Consider the following 20,857-nt stretch of genomic DNA (forward strand, 5'->3'; position numbering starts at 1 on the left):
CCTATAATACATAGTTATAGATATTTCTCACATAATAGGTATTTCCCCTACTAATTTATGCGTATATATGTATATATCCCTTGCTATCTAATATTCCCTGTTAAACATATATTCTACTATATGTTTTTTATATATACTGTATTACCTATTTAATATACAGATGCTCCTTGACTTATGATGGGGTTACGTCTGATAAACCCGTTGTAAGTTGAAAATATCATAAATGCATTTAATACACCTAACCTACCAAACATTGTAGCTTAGCCTGGGCTACCTCAGACACGCTCAGAACACTTACACTAGCCTGTAGTTGGACAAAATCATCTGACAACACTGTAGAGTATCGGTTGTTTGCCCTCCTGGTGGTGTGGCTGACTGGGGGCTATTGCTTCCTGCCGCGGCCTAGCATCTCAAGAAAGTATCATATCACTTATTGCTAGCCCTAGAAACGATCGAAATTCAGAATTCAAAGTATGGTTTCTACTGAATGAATGGGTATTGCTTTCGCACCATTGCAAGCCAAAAAGTCGTAAGTTGAAGCATCGTTAAGTCAGGCCGTCTGTATAAGCTCCTGTGGTCATGAATTCTGTCTCATCGTGATATTCCCAGAGTAGAACCTTGCACACAGATGTTCTATAATATATACTGCATGTATGTTCTATATATTTTGTGTGCTGTATATGTCATAGCTTAATATATATACACATATATATGTAGCATATGTGTCCTAATAATACCTTCTTTACCTGTTGCCTGATATACGTTTTATTACCTACCTTGGCAGTGTGGGATGTTTTCAGGGTTTTTTCCAATTTTGAGTATTACTATGAAGATCCTCCTTTCACATGGAATCTAGATTTTTTTTAGGATAAAATTTAGCAATGAAATTCTGGAAATCAAAAGATACTAACATTTTTTTCTTACTACTATACAATAATATCCAAATTGTGTTCCACAAAGGTTTATGTAATTTGAACTCTCATGTGCTGAATATGAAAGTGCTCACTTCATGGAATCCTGACTAAAATTCTACATTAACTTTTGAAAAATCTTTCTAATTAGATAGGTAAACCAAATAGGTATCTTTGGTTGTTTTAATTTGCAATTCTTATGAAATACATTTCTGAAGTCCTTTAATGTTTCCTTTTCTTCCCCCCCCCCCGTAATAAAATTTTACATTATTTTCTAAATACATTTCTCAAGCTTCCTACCTCTTTATAGTCCCCAGGCCAGCTTCACTTCTGTCTGTCTGTCTTTCCTTATTTAACCATGTACAGGAGGGACAGAGAATTACCGTTTTAACTCTAACACTGCTATAGTAGTTGCTGTTGAATGAGCAGGCCCTTTGGAGCCACGCTGACCTTGATTTCAAACCCAGCACTGCCACTGCTGATTTTTGTAACCTCTGGCAAACCTTGACCTTCTCCTCCATACGAGGGAGAATGGTAATACCGTGCTTGTTAGAATTATTGTGAGAATTAAATGAGACTCCCTGTAAAAGCATCCGGAACAACGCCTAGTCTAGCTGGTGTATTCCTTTTCCTCTCACATTCATGTTGGGCACATCTGAATTTTTGTGGCTCGTATGTAGACTGGGATTTAACTTTCATTAGTGTTTCAAATAATAGAGTCCTACATTTCTGTCTCCCATTCATTATCTTTAATAGTTTTAATCCCCGCACTGTTAGAGAGGCATACTTTGAGATGTGGTAGGCGATAGATAATATCTCTGTGTGTACACACATATTTGCTTATCTGGTTTAACTTAATTTAAGCTGATTATATTATTTCCAAAAATACTCTGACCTGTTGTTTAATCTTGGTATAAATGGAATTTTTAAAATAAAGCAAATTTTGAATGGACAAGGTAAACCAGGATATTAGGATTTGAGGAAGGCTCTTTATTCCAAAAGCATATTATCTGCTCAAATATTCTCCCTTCAATGCCTATCAGAATGTTTCTTTTAACTCTTTTTAGGCTTATGAGACATTGCTGTTTTCTTTCATAGAAGAAATATTTAAATCCTTTCCTATTAGCATGTCTGCTGCAAGTAGAATGGCATAACTTCAAAATATCATTTGGTCTAGAACCTAGCTTTTGTGGAGCAGTCACTTCTGATAATAATATTTAAACCTAGTTTGTAACAAAAAAATTGCTTGGGTTTGTATGGTCTCTTTTTCCATTTTGGATTGAAAATTTACAAATTAATTAGTGGGCTTTTATGTTCTACATTGCTACATACTGTTTCTTTCTATTAATATGTCGTATTTCGTTTTCCAGAACACTGGAGTTCCTGATGAGACACTTGTCTCTTCTAGCTGACTATTGTTCCATCACAAATATGCATGCAAAAAACCTAGCAATTGTTTGGGCTCCAAACCTGCTAAGGTAATTTGCATTTGACTTATGACCTTTAGTAGAATTAATTGTCTTAAATAAAAGTCTGATTCATCAGTGCTCTTAAGGAAAATTTTAAAAGGTAAAACAAATTCATTCTTTTTATTAGCATTTCCCTAAAACAGGCAACTGGGGCTTAGCTAAGGGACTGTAAAAATACGATTTCTTCCTCTGGTTTGTCTGTGATTTATATGTTAAAAAAAAAAAAGCCCTTTAAGACTGTGCTATCTTTGCAACTTTCTGATGGATATGTTTACCTCGCAGATCAAAACAGATAGAATCTGCCTGCTTCAGTGGAACAGCGGCTTTCATGGAAGTGAGAATTCAGTCTGTGGTTGTCGAGTTCATCCTTAATCACGTTGATGTGCTTTTTAGTGGCAAAATCAGCGCAGTCATGCAAGAAGGGGCAGGTATGGCTTAAACAGGTTTACCAGGAACATGGATGTAAACTTCTAAAGGAATGGAGAACGGTGCATTTCTTATTTCAATTATTAAAATATGTCGTTGGTAAAAGGCAGCTAATTTATGTCTATTTTCCAAAATGTGCAATCTGATAGTGAATTTTATATGTACATAGTGGATACAGCATGTTAGACCTATTGTTATCTAAGTTTATGAGGTATTAAAAAATAAAGATCTTATCACCCATTATTGATGTATATAAATGTATAACATAGAGCAGAAGAAGAAAAACTCCTAAAACTAAAAATATCCGAGTCATCAGTATCTTTTAAGAAAGGAAAATAGTTAAATAGTTAATGAATTTAAAAAAAATATATATATATATATATGGATATATGCCACTGTTAACAACCTGGTCTGTCCCCTCATTTAATATAAAACAGTATAGCTTTTGCTATTTAAAATACTTGAAGGAAATTTGAAACAACATAGATAGGTAGATAGATGGATGGACAGATAAACATCCTTATCCATAGTTGACTTTGTTCATTGCTTTCCTTTTTTTTATTGGAAGCTTCTTTATCAAGGCCCAAGTCCCTGCTGGTGTCCTCTCCATCTACCAAGCTGCTGACATTGGAGGAAGCCCAGGCACGAACACAAGCTCAGGTCAATTCTCCAATTGTGACTGAAAATAAATATATCGAAGTAGGAGAAGGACCTGCTGCACTTCAGGGAAAATTTCATACCATAATTGAGTTCCCACTTGAAAGGTAAAATTCTTATTTTAAAATATGATTTTCATAGCTATGTATTATTGTTTGCTTTTAGTTTTGTATTTTAGTATTACTATATTAAATTCTGGGCCAGTCCTAGCAAAACCTATTTATTTGAATATGGATGATACTTAACACTTCGTAGGGAATGATGCAAATGATTCTTGCAAAGCATTACTTCATCCTGTAATTTTTAAAAAGAAGAAAGTCAATTGTATAGGGAAAATTGTTTGGAAAGTGATGCACTTTCATTGATTTTTCTCTCTGAGATATATTATTTAGAAATTTGCTTTGAAATAAGCTGTGTCGGAAGAGCTTATTCGGAAAGTAATGAATGGGCAATGACTTGTTTGACATTGGTTTCATATTAAGATTAGAATAGGTCAGTAGTTCTCAAAGTGTGGTCTCCTAACCAGCTGCATCATCTGGCAATTGTTAGAAATGCAAATTGTCCAGTACTACCCCAGACCCACTGAATCAGAAACTGTGGGTGTGAGACCCAGAAATCTGTCTTTTATGAAACTTTCGTGATTGTGATACCTGCTAAAATTTGAGAACCACTGCAGTTTGCTCTCTCAGTGTCCCTCCCAGCTCTGAAATTCTGTTTCTCTAAAGAAATGATAATTACATGGTTTCTGTATCTTCTTTTACAGTTATAGTAGGAAGACTAATGTATGTAAAAGTTATTTTGATGTATCTGCTACTCCTTTGGCTATTACACATGAATGTAAGGATTTTGATTCTCTGGATTGGATAGTACTGATAAAACTTTAGAATTTGTTCTTTCCATATTCTAGTATATTGCTCTAACTTCTTCTCACTTCTCATGACTAAAAATGTCCTATCAGCAAAATGTTGAAATATACTCTTGTACTTTGTCTTTGAGTTTGTCTTCAGCATCTTAGTTTTCTATTTTTAACTCCGTAATTTACTGAAAAAGTTTCTTTATAGAGTAGTGGTTAAAAGAGTAGATATTGGGATATAAATAGACTTGAGTTTCAGACCTGACTCCATCATTTACTAGTTTTATAACAGTAAGGAAATTATTTGAACTTCTTAGTGTCTTAATTTCCTCAGCTATAAAATGAGAATAATAGTACCTACCTCAGGTGGTGATATCTAATTTAAAGGAGATACTACATATAAGGCAGATGCACAATGCCTGTCATTCAGTGTATTGTAGTTATTATTCTCAGTACTTTTCTTTCTTATCTTTACTTTCTACTCATACCTAAAATGGTTTTAACTCTATATTATTGTTGGAGGTTTAATTTTTCCTATTCCTAGATATGTCCTGTTCCCACTTACTTTGCAGATTATGAAGGTGGATCTAAATATGAAAATATGTATAAAATGATCTTTGTGAAAATAGTTACTAATATTAAAATCCACGTTTGATCTCCATTTCCTGCTCTCGCTAGCTGCGATGTGCAGGGTGCGCTACGTGGAAAGTGGATGTTTGTTTGCTGTTTTGGCCGTGCGTCTCCAGGCTGTCTGGTTCTTTCTATCACTTGTTCATTTCTTTTTCTGTAAGAAAAGACAGACCCTCGGTTGCCTTAATACTGATTGATTATTTTCTCTCTCATAGAAAGAGGCCTCAAAATAAGATGAAAAAATCTCCTGTGGGCAGCTGGCGTTCCTTTTTCAACTTAGGGAAATCATCGTCTGTTTCTAAACGGAAGTTGCAGCGTAACGAGAGTGAGCCTTCCGAGATGAAGGCCATGGCGCTGAAAGGTTGGTGCTGTTGCTACCATGCTGTGCCCCAGCACGGGCAGAGCAGTGGTGGGCTCCCACTTCTGGTGCCGCCATGATGGTCTCCTGTTCCTCGGGCACATACTTCATGTATTGGTTTTTGTGTTTTTAGAGACAGGGTCTCACTCTGTCGCCCAGGCTGGAGTGCAGTGGCACAGTCACAGCTCACTGTAGCCTCAAACTCCTGGGCTCAAGCGATCCTCTCACCTCAGCCTCCTGAGTAGTTAGGACTACAGTCACGTACCACCACACCCAACTATTTTTTTTAATATATATTTTTTGTAGAGACAGGATCTTGCTATATTGACCAGGCTGGTCTTGAACTCTTGGCCTCAAGTGATCCTCCCACCTTGGCCTCCCAAAGTGCTGGGATTACAGGTGTGAGCCACAGCGCCAGACCATGTATTGCTATAATACGATTCAGTATAGTATGGTCACAGTTGTGTTGCACCTGTGGAGTATCTTCTTTTAGCAATTCTTTGTCCCCAAATTGAAAGGTAATATAAGTTATATAGAAATATGTAGTAATACCCAATTTCTTAAGGAAGCTGTATAGATCATCTATAGTGGGAATGCAATTAAAAATTTACAACGTATTTGTAACATAGCTTGTAGTAAATACTGCTGTGGTATTTGAATGTATTGATCTATATTTTTACATATTTAAAAAATGACAAAAGCATGTTTCAAAATGCCTTTCAAGTTTATAATTCTTATAACCAAAGAAGCTATCTTTTTATTTTTACTAGGTGTCTTGTTGATAGTATTTTATTGGATTAAATCGATCTATTACTGCTGAAAAAACTATCCTTTTAAAAATAGTTTAAAACCATGTTCTCCTAATATTAACAGCTTCTGAATCTAGGAAGGATTCTTCTTAGGCGGTGTTAGAAGTATAATGTTCAGTTCATTTACTTCGTCATCCATTCAGTATGCAATCACGTAGTAAACATGTGCTAGATATTTGATAGCAGGCCCTGCAGATAGAAGGAAAATTAAGACTGCCTTCCGAGTCTAAATGGGAAGTCATGTGTGTAAGAAAATAAATTTCAGTGCGGAATCATAGCTATTGAGATAGAGGTTTATATAAGGCATTTATGGTAGGAATTGTCAATTCTCATGAGGGAGGGGTTGGTGACCAGAAAATATAACATTTGACTTGGGTTTTGAAGGATAAGTAGGGATTCCCCTAATCGAAAAGGGACGAAGCATTTCAGAAGATGGGAACAGAGAGAGAAGAGAAATAGGTGGGGGACTGAATTCTGAAGAAAAGCATTGTGTTTAAAGAAGTGGAAAAGGAAGAGTTGTCATGAAAGGAGAGTAAGAAGAAATGATTAGAAAGGTTGGCAAAGAACAAAAGAGACAGGTGCTGTCCTCCGAGGGGCAGAGGGTTAGAAAGGGAGCGTTGACGGGGCTGCCGAGGGGTGAGAGAGGATGAAGACATTTAGCAAATGAGATTCAACACATATAATTAAAGTATCTGTATTAGTAGGCCAGAGCTGCCGTTAACAAAATACCACAAATTGAGTAGTAAAAAAACAACAGGAATTTATTTTCTCGCAGTTCTGGAAGCTCAAAGTCTGAAATCCAAGCTATCATCAGCAGGGCTGTGCTCCCTCCAAAGGCTCCAGGCAAGAATCCCTCCTGGCCTCTTCCAGCTCCTGGTGCCTCCTGGAATTTCTTGGCTTGTGGCAGCATCACTCCAGTCTCTGCCTACGTCTTCCCATGGCCGCCTCTGCCTCTTTCTGCGTCCTCTCTTCTTATAAGGATACCAGTCATTGGGTTTAGGGCCCACCCTAAATCCAGTATGATATCATCTCATGATATCATCTTGGTCTTTAGGAAATATAAAGAAATCATATAGTTAATCTCTATGCTCAAGTCCATATCCTTTAGAAAAGAGATTTTTCACATAGGAAACCATTTGAGAACACTATAACACATTATATAATAGGATAGTAAATTGCTGTCAAAATGTACAGTTAATCACTCTTGGAAGTTTAAATGTGTCAAGAAAAACAATGATCACTTTAACTACATATGTAACAAATAATAAAACTTCACACTATTTGATTTTCATTCTTCAGGTGGCAGGGCAGAAGGAACCCTCCGCTCAGCTAAAAGTGAGGAGTCTCTTACATCTCTCCATGCAGTTGATGGTAAGACTGAAAGCATCAGTTGTCATATTCTACCGTATATTGCATAAAAGAACACTGCATGAGTATATTTTATCAATGTGTGCTGAATGAATAGGCTAGCAGCTATCATTTCGTAAGAATACTAATATCTAGTATTATTCAGATTGATGTTTTAATATGGTTGCAGTCTTTAATCTTTTTGCTTTGGGCATGATTGCTATTCAATTTACGTAAAAATTGCTGAAATGTTTTTAAGTTACACATTTATATTTATTAATGCCTAGTGAAAACTTGTTATTGTAATTTCCTGCTTTAGATTTCACAATGGGAACATAATGCTACCAAGTATAAAATTAAGCAGTTTTGGTATTTAGGCTAGTAAGTCATCTTGTCTCTTGCACATGGCTTAACCTGACCTTAAATTTCGTGGTTCAGATTGATTACAGGTGGTCTTCGTTATCCAAGGATAATTAGCACCTGGAGAAGGCAACTTAAAAGTGCATCCGCTTAAAACAGGGGGCAAAATTTCATGGCAGATATTGAAAAGGGTTTGATTGCAGCATAACTTGAAAAACAAAACTAAAATATTGTGCAAATAAGTTTGTTTTATCTTTTAATTAACAAAAGTTAGATTATAGTTGCAACTGTGTACTAATTTTTAGAATGAAGAATTACTTCGATATTAATTTGGAAGAAGGTATGATTTTTACAGCAGTCCCCAACCTTTTTGGCACCAGGGACCAGTTTCATGAAAGACAATTTTTCCACGGTTAGGGGTTGGGGCAGTGGGGAGCTCGAGCAGTGATGTGCAGCCCGGTTCCTGACAGGCCATGGACTGGTAGCCGGCTGTGGCCCTGTGGTTGGGGACTGCAGGTTGGGTGGGGCCATGTCAAAATAGGACATCATTTATTTGAGTTTTGGCTTATGTCACAGCGTTATAAAGAAGGTCCTTTTTGAAAAACTAACCAAGAGCTACCTTGATTTCCCAAAGGTTCTTCTTAATCCATTGATATTCAGATCATGTTCTTTTGAAGTATCCTATGGTGTCATCATCTTGGTGAATTTTTCTCATCTTCTATCTGCCAAACCCTCATTAACCAGTGACTTTGCTTGTGAGTCAAGAGGTTCTCCCACATCACTTTATCTGAGTGGCTGACATCTTACGAGTTTTCCAAGATTTTCAATTAAACTGTAGTCAAGATAATCTGTATAAACAATGCAATGGGCTGGATAGATGCTACTGTTAAGCAGTAAATAATATTTGAGTTGGGATTCATTTTATAAGTGGTCAGTACATTCATAAATATATTTATATTAAGGTAGTTTCTGCCTCTTTATATCACATTTTAACTATGGCAGTTATAACAATGCCAATAGAACTGACAGTTCCTTTCCTACCAGTTGGATATTTAGCAGCGTCATAAGATTGTGTGATGCCCTCTACCACTCTTGAAGACTCTGCCGGAGAAACTTAAAGCCTATTCATTTTAAAGGAAAAAAAAAAAGAAATTTTTATTAGTATCTGAAAGGAATTCTTTACTAAATATGTATATGTACTTTATAGGATCATGAGTGTTTTTTAATTGAGAAGTTCGATTTTTTTTTTAGAATTTTGGCATAAGGATGTTTCCCCACAAAACAACCTTATTGTTGGTATAGATCCAAAGTGCTATTTAAAGTGGTTAATTCTACTTCATTAGTCATACGTGGGTTAGTGATAAAATAAGACACGAAGAAATGAAAAACTTGCCCAAAGTCATGCCAAGAGTCAGTGTTGGACTAGTGATAGAATCCAAGAGTTGTGAGTCCTTTCTTCCCTTCCAGACCATGAAATACTGCTTTCTCCCTCCGATTATAGCAAATGTTTGTTATTTAGCATTTGGTTTGAGAGTTTTCTAATCTCAGGTTTAAATGATCTGTGTGCACTGAGAGAAAATTTCCAGAAAAAAAATGAGAAGTCACATTTTCTTACCCTATACAGTAAGTTACTGCCGTACTAAGTAGGTGACTCATCATAGTGTTGTGTACCCTGTGACATTCATACTTTGACTTTGTTACCCATTTCTGCCAGGTGACTCCAAGCTCTTCCGACCCAGAAGACCCAGATCTAGCAGTGATGCGCTGTCTGCCTCATTTAATGGAGAAATGCTGGGGAACCGCTGTAATTCCTATGACAATCTGCCCCATGACAACGAGAGTGAGGAGGAGACAGGGCTGCTCCATATCCCAGCCCTTATGTCTCCTCATTCAGCTGAGGATGTTGACTTGAGCCCACCAGACATTGGAGTAGCCAGCCTGGATTTTGATCCAATGTCCTTTCAATGTAGTCCTCCTAAGGCCGAATCAGAGTGTCTGGAGAGTGGTGCTTCCTTTTTAGATTCATTAGGATACTCCAAGGATAAACCAAGTGCCAATAAAAAGGATGCAGAAGCAGGTGGTAGCCAGTCTCAGACTCCAGGAAGCACTGCAAGTTCTGAACCTGTTTCTCCTCTTCAGGAGAAGCTGAGTCCATTCTTTACCCTGGACTTGAGCCCAGCTGAAGAGAAATCGTCTAAGCCATCCTCGTTTACTGAAAAGGTCGTGTATGCTTTCTCTCCGAAGATAGGACGGAAATTAAGCAAATCACCTTCTATGAACATATCTGAGCCAATTTCAGTGACCCTTCCACCTCGGGTGTCAGACGTCATTGGTACGGTCTCCAATACTGCAGCTCAGCACGCATCATCTCCAACCCGGGACAAAAGCATTGAAGAAAGGGATGTCATAAATAGATCCCCCACCCAGATAGTAAAGATGAAAGCAAATGAGAGCGAGGCCCAAGAAGGATGTGAATCCGAAGTCCAGCCCCTGGACCAGGTGGCTGCCGAAGAAGTAGAATTGCCAGGGAAAGAGGAGCAGTCTGCCTCAAGCAGTCAGAGTAAGGCTGTAGCTTCTGGACAGACTCAGACAGGTACCGTTTGTTTTTCTCCATTCTTTCTTTAAGTTAAGAGGGATCTTCAATCCTGTGTGCCATCTGTGCCTTTTAAGAGAGAAATTTGCTCCACAGCTAGCCTTTAATCAAAGAGAATGCTTTTATGGATGGTGCTGATGGCTCAGAGCCCTAAATTAAAATCAGTCAAACAAAACTCCCGAAAGGGGCCAGTGGTCCTGCTTCAGACCTTCACAAAAGTCCCCTTATCTCTTTGGACAGTGAGAATTCGTGGATAATTTTTGCACAACTGCATAGCTCTTGATTCTGTTTTCTCTTCTAATAAAATGTCTTTATTGTAGCCTTACAAGTTAACAAACCAGCCTACACCATCAAATGTAAAAACTGTTCATAATAACAATCTGCAAGCACTTGAAGCTTGTTTTTTAAGCGATCTTTTCTCTGCCAGGTGAGGGACCTGCTTTTTTTTTTACCCCCATCTCTGTAGCAATTCAAGAGGAGATCGCAATCTTTAAACACTCTTTGTTTTAGTTTTCCATCTGAACCAGATGTGTTTTCTACAGCATTTGCATGTGGGATAGAAGATCATGGATTGCCATTTTGAAATATGGAAGGCATCTATTTTTTAATGATCAAATGGGGAGTGTTTGGCTTTCCATATAGGATAACATAAGCTACCTTTTCACTCTCATTTTTTTTCCCAATTTCCCACTAGGAGCAGTTACCCATGATCCCCCTCAGGATTCCGTTCCTGTCAGTTCAGTCTCTCTTATCCCACCACCACCGCCTCCGAAAAATGTTGCCCGAATGTTGGCGCTAGCATTAGCTGAGTCTGCACAGCAAGCCTCAACCCAGTCACTGAAGAGACCAGGGACTTCTCAGGCTGGGTATACAAATTATGGAGACATAGCGGTGGCTACAACTGAAGATAAACTGCCCAGTTCTTACTCTGCCGTTGCCCTAGATAAGGCCTATTTCCAAACAGATCGACCAGCAGAGCAGTTGCAGCTCCAGAATGGAACACCAGGAAACTGTGACCAGCCTCTACCAGAGACAACAGCAATTGGGGATCCTACCCATTCTAACACAGCTGAATCTGGGGAGCAGCACCACCACCAAGTAGACTTGCCAGGGAATCAACCACATAGAACCTATTTATCTGGGGACCCAGAAAAGGCCAGACTTACTTCAGTTCCCTTAACAGACTCAGAGAAGTCTGATGATCACATACGTTTCCCCGAAGACCAGTCTGGGAAGAGCAGTATGCCGACTGTCTCCTTCCTGGATCAGGACCAGCCTCCACTCCATTTCTACAGTGGAGATCAACCTCCTTCTTATCTTGGTGCAAGTGTGGATAAACCTCATCGCCCCTTGGAACTTGCAGACAAATCTCCCACACCTTCTAATTTGCCTAGGGACAGCATCTACCCTCCTTCTGGGTCCCCTGAAGAGAATACCAGCACAGCCACTTTGACTTACATGACATCTACTCCAGCAATAGCTGAAATGAGCACCAGGGAAGCCAGCTGGGATGTGGTTGAACCGCCCACTGCTGCCGGTTTTGCTGCTGCCACCCTTCAGCGCACGCATAGAACTAATCGCCCCCTGCCCCCACCTCCTTCCCAAAGGTCAACAGAGCAGCCACCAGTCGCAGGACAGGTACCAGCAGCAACCAATATAGGAGTAACTAATTCCCACAAGGTAAGAGGGGAGGAAGTCAGGGAGGTGAAATATTCATTTTCCAAAGTTATGTCATTTTTCAGCAGCATGTGTTGTTGTCTTTGAGTCAGATACAACATTTATGTTTAGGTCCTGTGGCAGGTTTCCATGAAGCAGTTCCTATTTGGGGTTGGAGTCTGCCTTTACCTGGATTACCTGTTTTTTCTCTGAGAAAGGAGTAGTTACTAAATGACTGTAGTTGAACTATACCTTCTACCATTTCTTCCTAAAGTGAACACTAAAAAATCGTGGTCAAATGAGACAAAGTAGGCTTTAAGTGTCAGGGTTGTGGGTCTTTGTTTTTGATTTTTGCTTTTTATTTTTTTGCCAACTTCATCACTGACTCATTGTGACTTTGGGCAAGTCATTAACCACCCTCTGCCAGTTATTCACACCTACACAATGAAAATACTTCCTTCTCAAGTGTCCTCTGTAAGACTGCCTTGCACGTTTTGAGAAGTATAAGAAATTATTATTCCTAGGATTTTTTGTTGTTTTCACAGCATTAACCAGCAGATTGTTCCATATTCAAGCACTTGTTTTGATGTGAGAATATAGTGTGCAGAATGCTAAGGTTTCTTCCTAATTTTCTCATTTTTCAAAAAAGTGCCGAAGATTTTTTGTGGTCACCGTGAACTAGGACTTAAATTTCTAGTCCTTAGTGGAGGAAACTACATTTACCAGCTACTTCTTAGGGATGGCATATTTGCAGTATTGCTGTGAGCATCGTATTTGGCCTGGTCATGTTGGGTCCACAGACTGAGGTGGAATGAAAGATAGGGGAGAGATGCCTCTAATGGAATATTGCCCTTCCCCGTATTCGAGGGATTAAAACTGCTCACTGTGCAACTGTGAGTCACTTCAAAAATCTCTGCAGGTGATAGAATCAACTCTTGTAATTTAACAAAATGTTCATGGCGTTGAAATGGTACCAGTAGACTGGGTATATATTTTTAAGGCTGGCAGTGTTAGTTGACTAAACCTCTGTTGGATCCGCGTGTTAAGATAATGCCATAGCCAACCTCATCTCACATTTAAAACCAACATAAATTAGAAAACCTCGAATGGCTCTCCAAAGATGGTGATGGCTGTTGCTCCAGACAACAGCGTAGGCCATCTTTTCCTGGCAATGAGGACAGGTCTTTTGTGACCCCATGGCTTGGGAAAGTTCATGCTGTTCCCCGAGCAGCCTCAACATATGAGTGACAGATTTAATGGTATTTGATTTGATAGCAGGGCATAAAAAACAGACTCATAATATTATCGTCTTTCAATAGGTTCAAGGAGTAGTTCCAGCTCCAGAGAGGCCACCTGAACCTCGAGCCATGGACGACCCTGCGTCTGTCTTCCTCAGTGAGGGCAGTGCAGCTGCTCAGTGTCCCATGATTATGCCTGCTGCCCAGCCAGGCCTGCCTGAGAAAGTGCGGGAAGGTGGCAGGGCCCCGCTGCTGCACCTGCGTGCCGAGTCCGTCCCCGCGCACTCATGTGGCTTTACTACACTGGTTCCCCCGACCAGGACGATGGAGAGCAAGATGGCTGCTGCCATCCACTTCAGCAGTGCAGATGCCACCAGCAGTTCAAATTACCATTCCTTTGTCACTACTCCATCTGCCTCTGTGGACGATGTTTTGCCTTTACCACTTCCTGTCCCACAACCTAAGCATGCTTCTCAGAAGACAGCTTACTCCTCCTTTGCAAGGCCTGATGTCACCACTGAGCCCTTTGGTCCAGAAAACTGTTTGCATTTCAGTATGACTCCAAACTGCCAGTACCGTCCCCAGAGTGTACCTCCACACCACAATAAATTAGAGCCACACCAAGTGTATGGTGCCAGGTCAGAGCCACCAGCCTCCATGGGTCCTCGTTATAACACATATGTGGCGCCAGGAAGAAACGCATCTGGACACCACTCCAAGCCATGCAGCCGGATTGAGTATGTATCTTCTTTGAGCTCCTCAGTCAGGAGTGCTTGTTACCCTGAAGATATTCCACCGTACCCTACTATCCGGAGAGTACAGTCTCTCCATGCCCCGCCGTCTTCCATGATTCGCTCTGTTCCCATTTCACGGACAGAAGTTCCCCCAGATGATGAACCGGCCTACTGCCCAAGACCCCTGTACCAATATAAGCCATATCAGTCCTCCCAGGCCCGCTCAGATTATCACGTAACTCAGCTTCAGCCTTACTTTGAGAATGGACGGGTCCACTACCGGTATAGCCCTTATTCCAGTTCATCCAGTTCCTATTACAGTCCCGATGGGGCCCTGTGTGATGTGGATGCCTATAGCACAGTCCAGCTGAGACCCCTTCACCGCCTGCCCAATCGCGATTTCGCTTTCTACAATCCTAGGCTGCAAGGAAAGAACTTGTACAGTTACGCTGGTTTGCCTCCACGTCCCCGGACCAACGTGACTGGCTATTTCTCTGGTAATGACCATAATGCAGTCAACATGCCTCCAACTGCTGAGGTAAAGCACACCTACGCCTCATGGGATCTTGAGGACATGGAAAAGTACCGCATGCAATCCATCCGGAGAGAGAGCCGTGCTCGGCAGAAGGTGAAAGGGCCTGTCATGTCCCAATATGATAACATGACCCCAACCGTGCAAGATGACTTGGGAGGGATCTATGTCATCCATCTGCGCAGTAAATCCGATCCTGGGAAAACTGGACTTCTCTCAGTGGCAGAGGGAAAGGAGGGCCGACACCCAGCCAAGGCCATCAGTCCTGAGGGAGATGACCGCTTCTACAGGAAGCACCCAGAGCCAGAGTTAGACAGAGCCCACCACCACGGAGCCTACGGCAACACACAGCCGGAGAAACCGTCCCTCCCTCAGAAGCAGAGCAGCCTCAGGAATAGGAAGCTTCATGACATGGGCTGTAGTCTCCCTGAGCACAGGGCACATCAGGAAGCAAGCCATAGGCAATTTTGTGAGTCAAAAAATGGGCCACCTTACCCCCAGGGAACTGGCCAGTTAGATTATGGGCCCAAAGGGATTCCAGACACTTCTGAGCCAGTCAGCTACCATAACTCTGGAGCAAAATATGCTGCATCAGGGCAGGAATCTTTAAGACTGAACCACAAAGAGGTGAGGCTCTCCAGAGAGCTGGAGCGGCCTCGGGCTAGGCAGCCTCCTGCCCCAGAGAAGCACTCCAGAGACTGCTACAAGGAGGAAGAACACCTCACTCAGTCAGTGGTCCCACCTCCCAAGCCCGAGAGGAGTCATAGCCTAAAACTCCATCATACCCAGAACATGGAGAGGGACCCCAGCGTGCTGTACCAATACCAACCACACGGCAAGCGCCAGAGCAGTGTGACTGTTGTGTCCCAGTATGATAACCTGGAAGACTACCACTCCCTGCCTCAGCACCAGCGAGGAGGCTTCGGAGGGGGAGACATGGGGACGTATGTGCCCCCTGGCTTTCCCCATCCACAGAGCAGGACATACGCTACAGCTTTGGGTCAGGGCGCCTTCTTGCCCACAGAGTTGTCCTTGCAGCACCCTGAAACACAGATCCATGCAGAATGAGCCCTGGGAGCAATAGAGTTGAAGCAGCCTCTGCTGGACAGTGGACTGTTCTATTTTTTTTCAATAACCAAAAAGATAAGAAAAAGCTATAAAAACCCCTGACCACATTTAAAAAATAATAAAAGTAAACAAATCATTTTCTTCCCCTTCCCAGCTTCGTTACCACCCATTCCATCTATAGACTGTGTCATTTTTGTCTTTAAAAATGATCTGAATGATTGTAAAGCACTGTGCTGAAAACCTAGTAAGGAAATTTGTCACAGACCACCCTTGCCATATAGGGCTAATTTGTAAGAGCCTGAGGACTGCCTTTAACCAAATTTGAATTTAACTTTGTCCTTATTCTTAGTATTTGCCACATGGTTCAGAGCGGTTTACATGTATTTCCTGGTAGGCTTTTGCATTTACTGTTGTGTTCCTACTTCTCTGGTAGCTGCACAGCTTGCCCGGATGGACACTTTCTCACTTCATTCTCCCTGTCTGAGAAGGGTCTTGTGTCCAGTTAGAGTGGAAAAAACCTCCCTGATCCTTCAGATAAGTCAGTCAATTAGCAACCTTATAATTAAAGATAAGAAATTAAGACTTTAAATAACACATTAATCAAGAGTCATCATAAAATGTCAGACCATTTAGACTCAGGCTGAACCTGAGTTCTCTTCACATTTTTATTTTTCATACTGTTCCTCACTGTTCAATGAACAGGCTCATATCACTGCAGAAGAGATTTTTTAAAATTAGAATTTAAGGAAATTTTTTAGATGGAAAAAAGTACTTATTGTCAGTGAACTTTATTAGCACCAGAAAACTATATCAGTGCTTTTAATGTGTTGCCTGCTTTCATATTTCCTTCCCCCTGATGATATTTGGTAAATTGTAATTCTAGTAAAACATGTCATACTATTTGTTTTCCTAAATTATCAGCTTTTTTCATTTAAAAAGAAAAAACAGCATGGTTTGACTGGATACACACACATAATTTATCATGAATATAAACGTACATGTTAATTTCTGTTTCTAAACCAGAGTAAAAGGTTCCCTGGGAATTTTTTAAGTATCTGTGAATTATCTGTTAGGAAACCGCAAGTTCCTGCCATAACCACTTGGTACGCAGCCCCGTGGTTCCCGTCCTCAGGCATTCCGTACCGTTTGTTTGCTCTGTGCTTGTGTGGTCCCGGTCTTACTGTGGTTCCATCTGCACCAGCATTTCAGGTGTAGCTCTTTATAACTCTGCAGACATGTTAAACATGTTTAATACCCAGGACTTGTCGAAGTTGCATTCCTTAGTAGAGTAGACTGTCTAGCCAAACTCCATTCTGTTTTCTCTGCCCACCCCACCACAGATACATCAGACTAGCAAGGCAGTCCTCTGTTTACAAAACGAGTTTAGATTGTCTTTCATTCCATGACTCTTAATGCTCAAGTTTTATACATTCACCTATTTTAAATGCTCAGTTTGTAGAAGACACTAAGAGAATTTCATTCCATTTGCTGAATGGTTGCTGCTCTGGCTTATGAGAACTTGGAATTAACTTTTATTTAGAGCAAAGGAGGAAATCTTTTCAGAGGCTAAAATCATGCTGCTATTATTGCTGTGAAATTGTACAAAGATTAGGATTCATGCCAGTTTTTTTATTTTAAAAAATTATGTGATTGCATTTTAAGGGTTTATATCTAGAAAAAGAAATAAAATGTTTTAAGAACAACACATTTATATGTGAAAATACTCTAAGGTTTTCTTTTGTTTCCCCAGAATTGATCAGAGTGATGCAGTAAAGACCAGAGTAGGAATCTCATGTGAAAAGGTCTGTGGAAGTTCAGACCTCTGCATTAAAAGTGCAGACCCAGTTGGTGTATAGTCAAAGTATTAGGAAACCTGGTAGGATACTTTTATTTGGCACAAAAATACGCTGGGTGCTACATGCAGGAGTTTGATTTTTGGTGGACACGCATGCAGCACTTACTTTACCTTAACTGTCTTTTTGTCAAGTAGGAAATCCATGGCCCCTTGGATACCACACCGGCCCTGTGAGTTCTCACCAGCAGCGTGGAGGTTAGGAGAGGGGCTGGTGTGACCCAAATACTCATGGCTGTAGTAATCGAGAGCCCAAAGGAAGAGGCAGGAGTCCAGTCCAGTTTTAATATTTGTGGATTTGTTGTCACACACATCATTTCGTCCTGAAACTAAAGTCTGTTTTATAAATACTAGGTTTATTCCTCCGAGCAATCTCTTTATTAATGGTGTCCTATGGGTTTAGAAATAATCTGGTAAATATTTTGAATATAGAATGATGATTCCAATTACTGGTTTAAGTGTGAAACACACTTTGGATAAAATCTAGAGTTGTCTCATTTCGTGTATGTAGCAACAGCCTTAACTTTGGACTCAAGTTATTTGAAAGACTGTGCCCAAATCGTTTCCTAAAAGTGTGGGGTAGAAATTGGATGGCAAATCACTGTGACCAGGTCACCTCAGCATCGTTGGCCTGGTGTGCGATGTCAGAAATAGGGTAATTGAGTGTTATGACTTTCAGATTTTGACGTGGAGCATTATGATCAAGGAAATGGAACCGCCTTATGCATTAAATCCATAATTCTATCGATATTTTCATAGCTATGCCTCCAGATTTTATCTTTTTGGCAAAATTTTTTTGGCAAAATTCTGATTGCAGTTTGGTTTGATTGAACTAAATCTTGCCTGGATGTCTGGCTAGAAACTTTGCTGACAACCCCAGAGATGCCATTTTCTACTAATAAACATCTGAGCCTTATTTCTTACCATATTCAATTTCCTTTCAAACATGGAAGTCCCTGGGGTACTCCCAAGGGTAGGACCTGCACATGTCTTACGATGGCAAAGCATTTTTAAAAATTTAGGGTCAGGTTGAAAAATTCTACCACTAATTCTGTAATAAGGAGGAACCATTAAGGTGAGCGGGGTCAGAAGAGTAGGTTATCACATTGGGAGCAGTGATAGATGCACACAACATAGATTTGAAATTTGCCCCTTTAGTGAAAGACGGAGGCGGCAGAGTCCATTTCTCTGTTTGCAGCGCTGTTGGTCACTCATCCAGTCTGTTGGCAAAGTGCTGCCTGGCAGTGTGTGTAAGGAAATAACGAGGAAAGCAAAAGTGTGTCAGAAAGTTACTTTGAAACAGAGGCATGTAATTTTCAGTACTGTGTTACAGAAATGTCAGGAATGGTGTATTTTAATGTGTGCAAGATATTGTCAGTGTGCACAGAGGGCCTTTTTCCCTTATCTGATTAGTACTGTTAATGTTCAAAGAATAAAAATGGTTGTTTTACAGTTTAGATTCTGAGATAGCAAAACCTGACTTTTCAACCATGACCTGCATGAGAGAAGCATCCTAGGAAGTCTTAGATCATACTCTTGAGTTTTTAACTTTAATTTATATAGTGTTTTTTTATGTTTTAATATTTTTTGTGAACTGGTGTAAATTGTTAATGCATATAAGCTTGTGTATTTTTGTAAATAGTTTTGTGATTTATTTCTTGCCCCATATGTAAATATTTAGAGTCTCATTTCTTCCAGACTTATTGGAAGCTGAGTTGTGGGTTTTGGGTTTTGTTTGTTTCTTTGGTTGGGTGTGGGGGGTGGGGTGTGGGGGGGAAGGGATTTTGTACCTGGAGATGGAGATATCTTGTGGTTTAAAGCAAATGTCCCGTTGAAAGCAATTCAAATATCAACAGAATTATTTCAGGTTAAAACAGACTTCTTTGTGTATGTGTTTCCTTTTTCACCGAATATGAATTAAAGTGAAATAGGTGGGGGTAATTGGTTTGGGATATTGGGACCAAAAGACAAATGTTTGTATGGCACAGCCTGTTATACCAAGTGGTGTGTACGTTATTTGAGGAAAGGGCTTAAACGTCTCCTGTTTTTATCTATTTGCCACCGTATGCTGCCTGGCCACATTTCTCCCAGATCAAACACTGTTCTTAGAGCTGCAGAGGCCTCTTGGTCTGTCCTGGAAAGTCTAGGGCTGCCCTGAGGGGTCTAGCAGCTCCCATGTTGCCCAGACACTGAGTTGGCTTCAGTTCTCAGGGTCCTCCGGAAGGGGATTCTGAATAAAAACCATATTTTAAAAATTCCCACAGAGCCATCTTGGACATCCTGTTTTGAGAGCGAAATGACCAGAAAAGAGTCATCCTCTAAGCTAGGTCACCTGTGGTGAGCTGGCTTGTAGCAAACCCAGATAAAGTATTTCAGTGCAACAAGTTGCTATAGATCCGAACCGAGTGCTGCAGGTAACCCAGCCGCCCAGCAGGATCCAAAGCTTATTCCTGCGCCAGAGTTCTCAGAAGAAGCACTTGAGTATCAACCAGGACTTCGGGAGGGAAATAGACCCTCAATATTCAGCTGTTGAATATTTGTTTTCCTACTGGGAGTCGTCAGTTACAGATCATTCTTCATTTTGAAGCATTAGAGGCCTGTCCCCTTTTGCCAGCAATAGGGCAAGTTGCCTGTTTAGCCCAGACCAGCCTGGTGAGCCAGCCTGCATTTATATGCCTGCAAACCACACTCCAGACTTCAGCAAAGACGCATCTGCTTGAGTAGACACTCCCAGACCTAGCGTCGTGGTCCCATGGAAGCTGCTTAGATGGGTTCAAGAAAAGACACTGATGACGTTTCCACTGTGTCTTCTACTTAAATTTTTTGGGGGACTCTGCTTTCCATGCCAACTATTTCATCACCAAATTTCCTTCATCCTGATGAGAATATGGCACCTCCCTTTTAAAATGTCTTTGTCATTGAGAAATTGGTGACAAATACTTTTGTGGTTCTAGAGGAAAAGGCACATTTCAAAGTAATATGGACTCCCCTTTACAGTAAAAGCTTTGGCATCTGGAAACAGCAGATGCCAAAATAAGGCATTTTTGTTGGCCTTGTTTTCTACTTAGTTGAAAGTGTACCTCTGGAAAAGTATGAGGTTTAGTTTTTATTTTAAATATTTTAATTAAAATATTTCCAGAGTATATTTCAAACCACGAAGTTTACTGTCAGTATACTTAAAGTTTCATCATTTATATGTATGGATTACCGTACCATAATTTAGTGATACTCCCAGGGACACGCTGAGATAAAAAAAAAAAATGCTTTTATACCAAATGGCTTAACACCAATGTCCTTTTCATGTTTTTGTGCCTTTTTTAAAAGTTTTCTATCCTTCCCTTCTTTCTGCTGTCACTTCTTATTT

The 20,857-nt window shown here is 40.4% G+C and overlaps 1 protein-coding gene across 1 annotated transcript in view; it reads left to right on the top strand.

Annotated features, from left to right (window-relative positions):
• Window positions 1-15,757, top strand: part of ARHGAP32 (Rho GTPase activating protein 32) — a 297,626-nt gene extending 281,869 nt beyond the window's left edge. The window contains exons 16-23 of the mRNA XM_012651646.1: window positions 2,278-2,389; window positions 2,663-2,808; window positions 3,375-3,570; window positions 5,162-5,307; window positions 7,413-7,484; window positions 9,535-10,413; window positions 11,108-12,093; window positions 13,389-15,757. Of these exons, the coding sequence (XP_012507100.1) occupies window positions 2,278-2,389; window positions 2,663-2,808; window positions 3,375-3,570; window positions 5,162-5,307; window positions 7,413-7,484; window positions 9,535-10,413; window positions 11,108-12,093; window positions 13,389-15,641 (4,790 nt within the window). The 3' untranslated portion in view covers window positions 15,642-15,757. The remainder of the gene's footprint in view (window positions 1-2,277; window positions 2,390-2,662; window positions 2,809-3,374; window positions 3,571-5,161; window positions 5,308-7,412; window positions 7,485-9,534; window positions 10,414-11,107; window positions 12,094-13,388) is intronic.
• The last annotated feature ends 5,100 nt before the right edge of the window (window positions 15,758-20,857 follow it).

Source organism: Propithecus coquereli, unplaced genomic scaffold (assembly GCF_000956105.1).
Source record: "Propithecus coquereli isolate 6110/MARCELLA unplaced genomic scaffold, Pcoq_1.0 Scaffold36, whole genome shotgun sequence".
Lineage (NCBI taxonomy): Eukaryota > Metazoa > Chordata > Mammalia > Primates > Indriidae > Propithecus > Propithecus coquereli.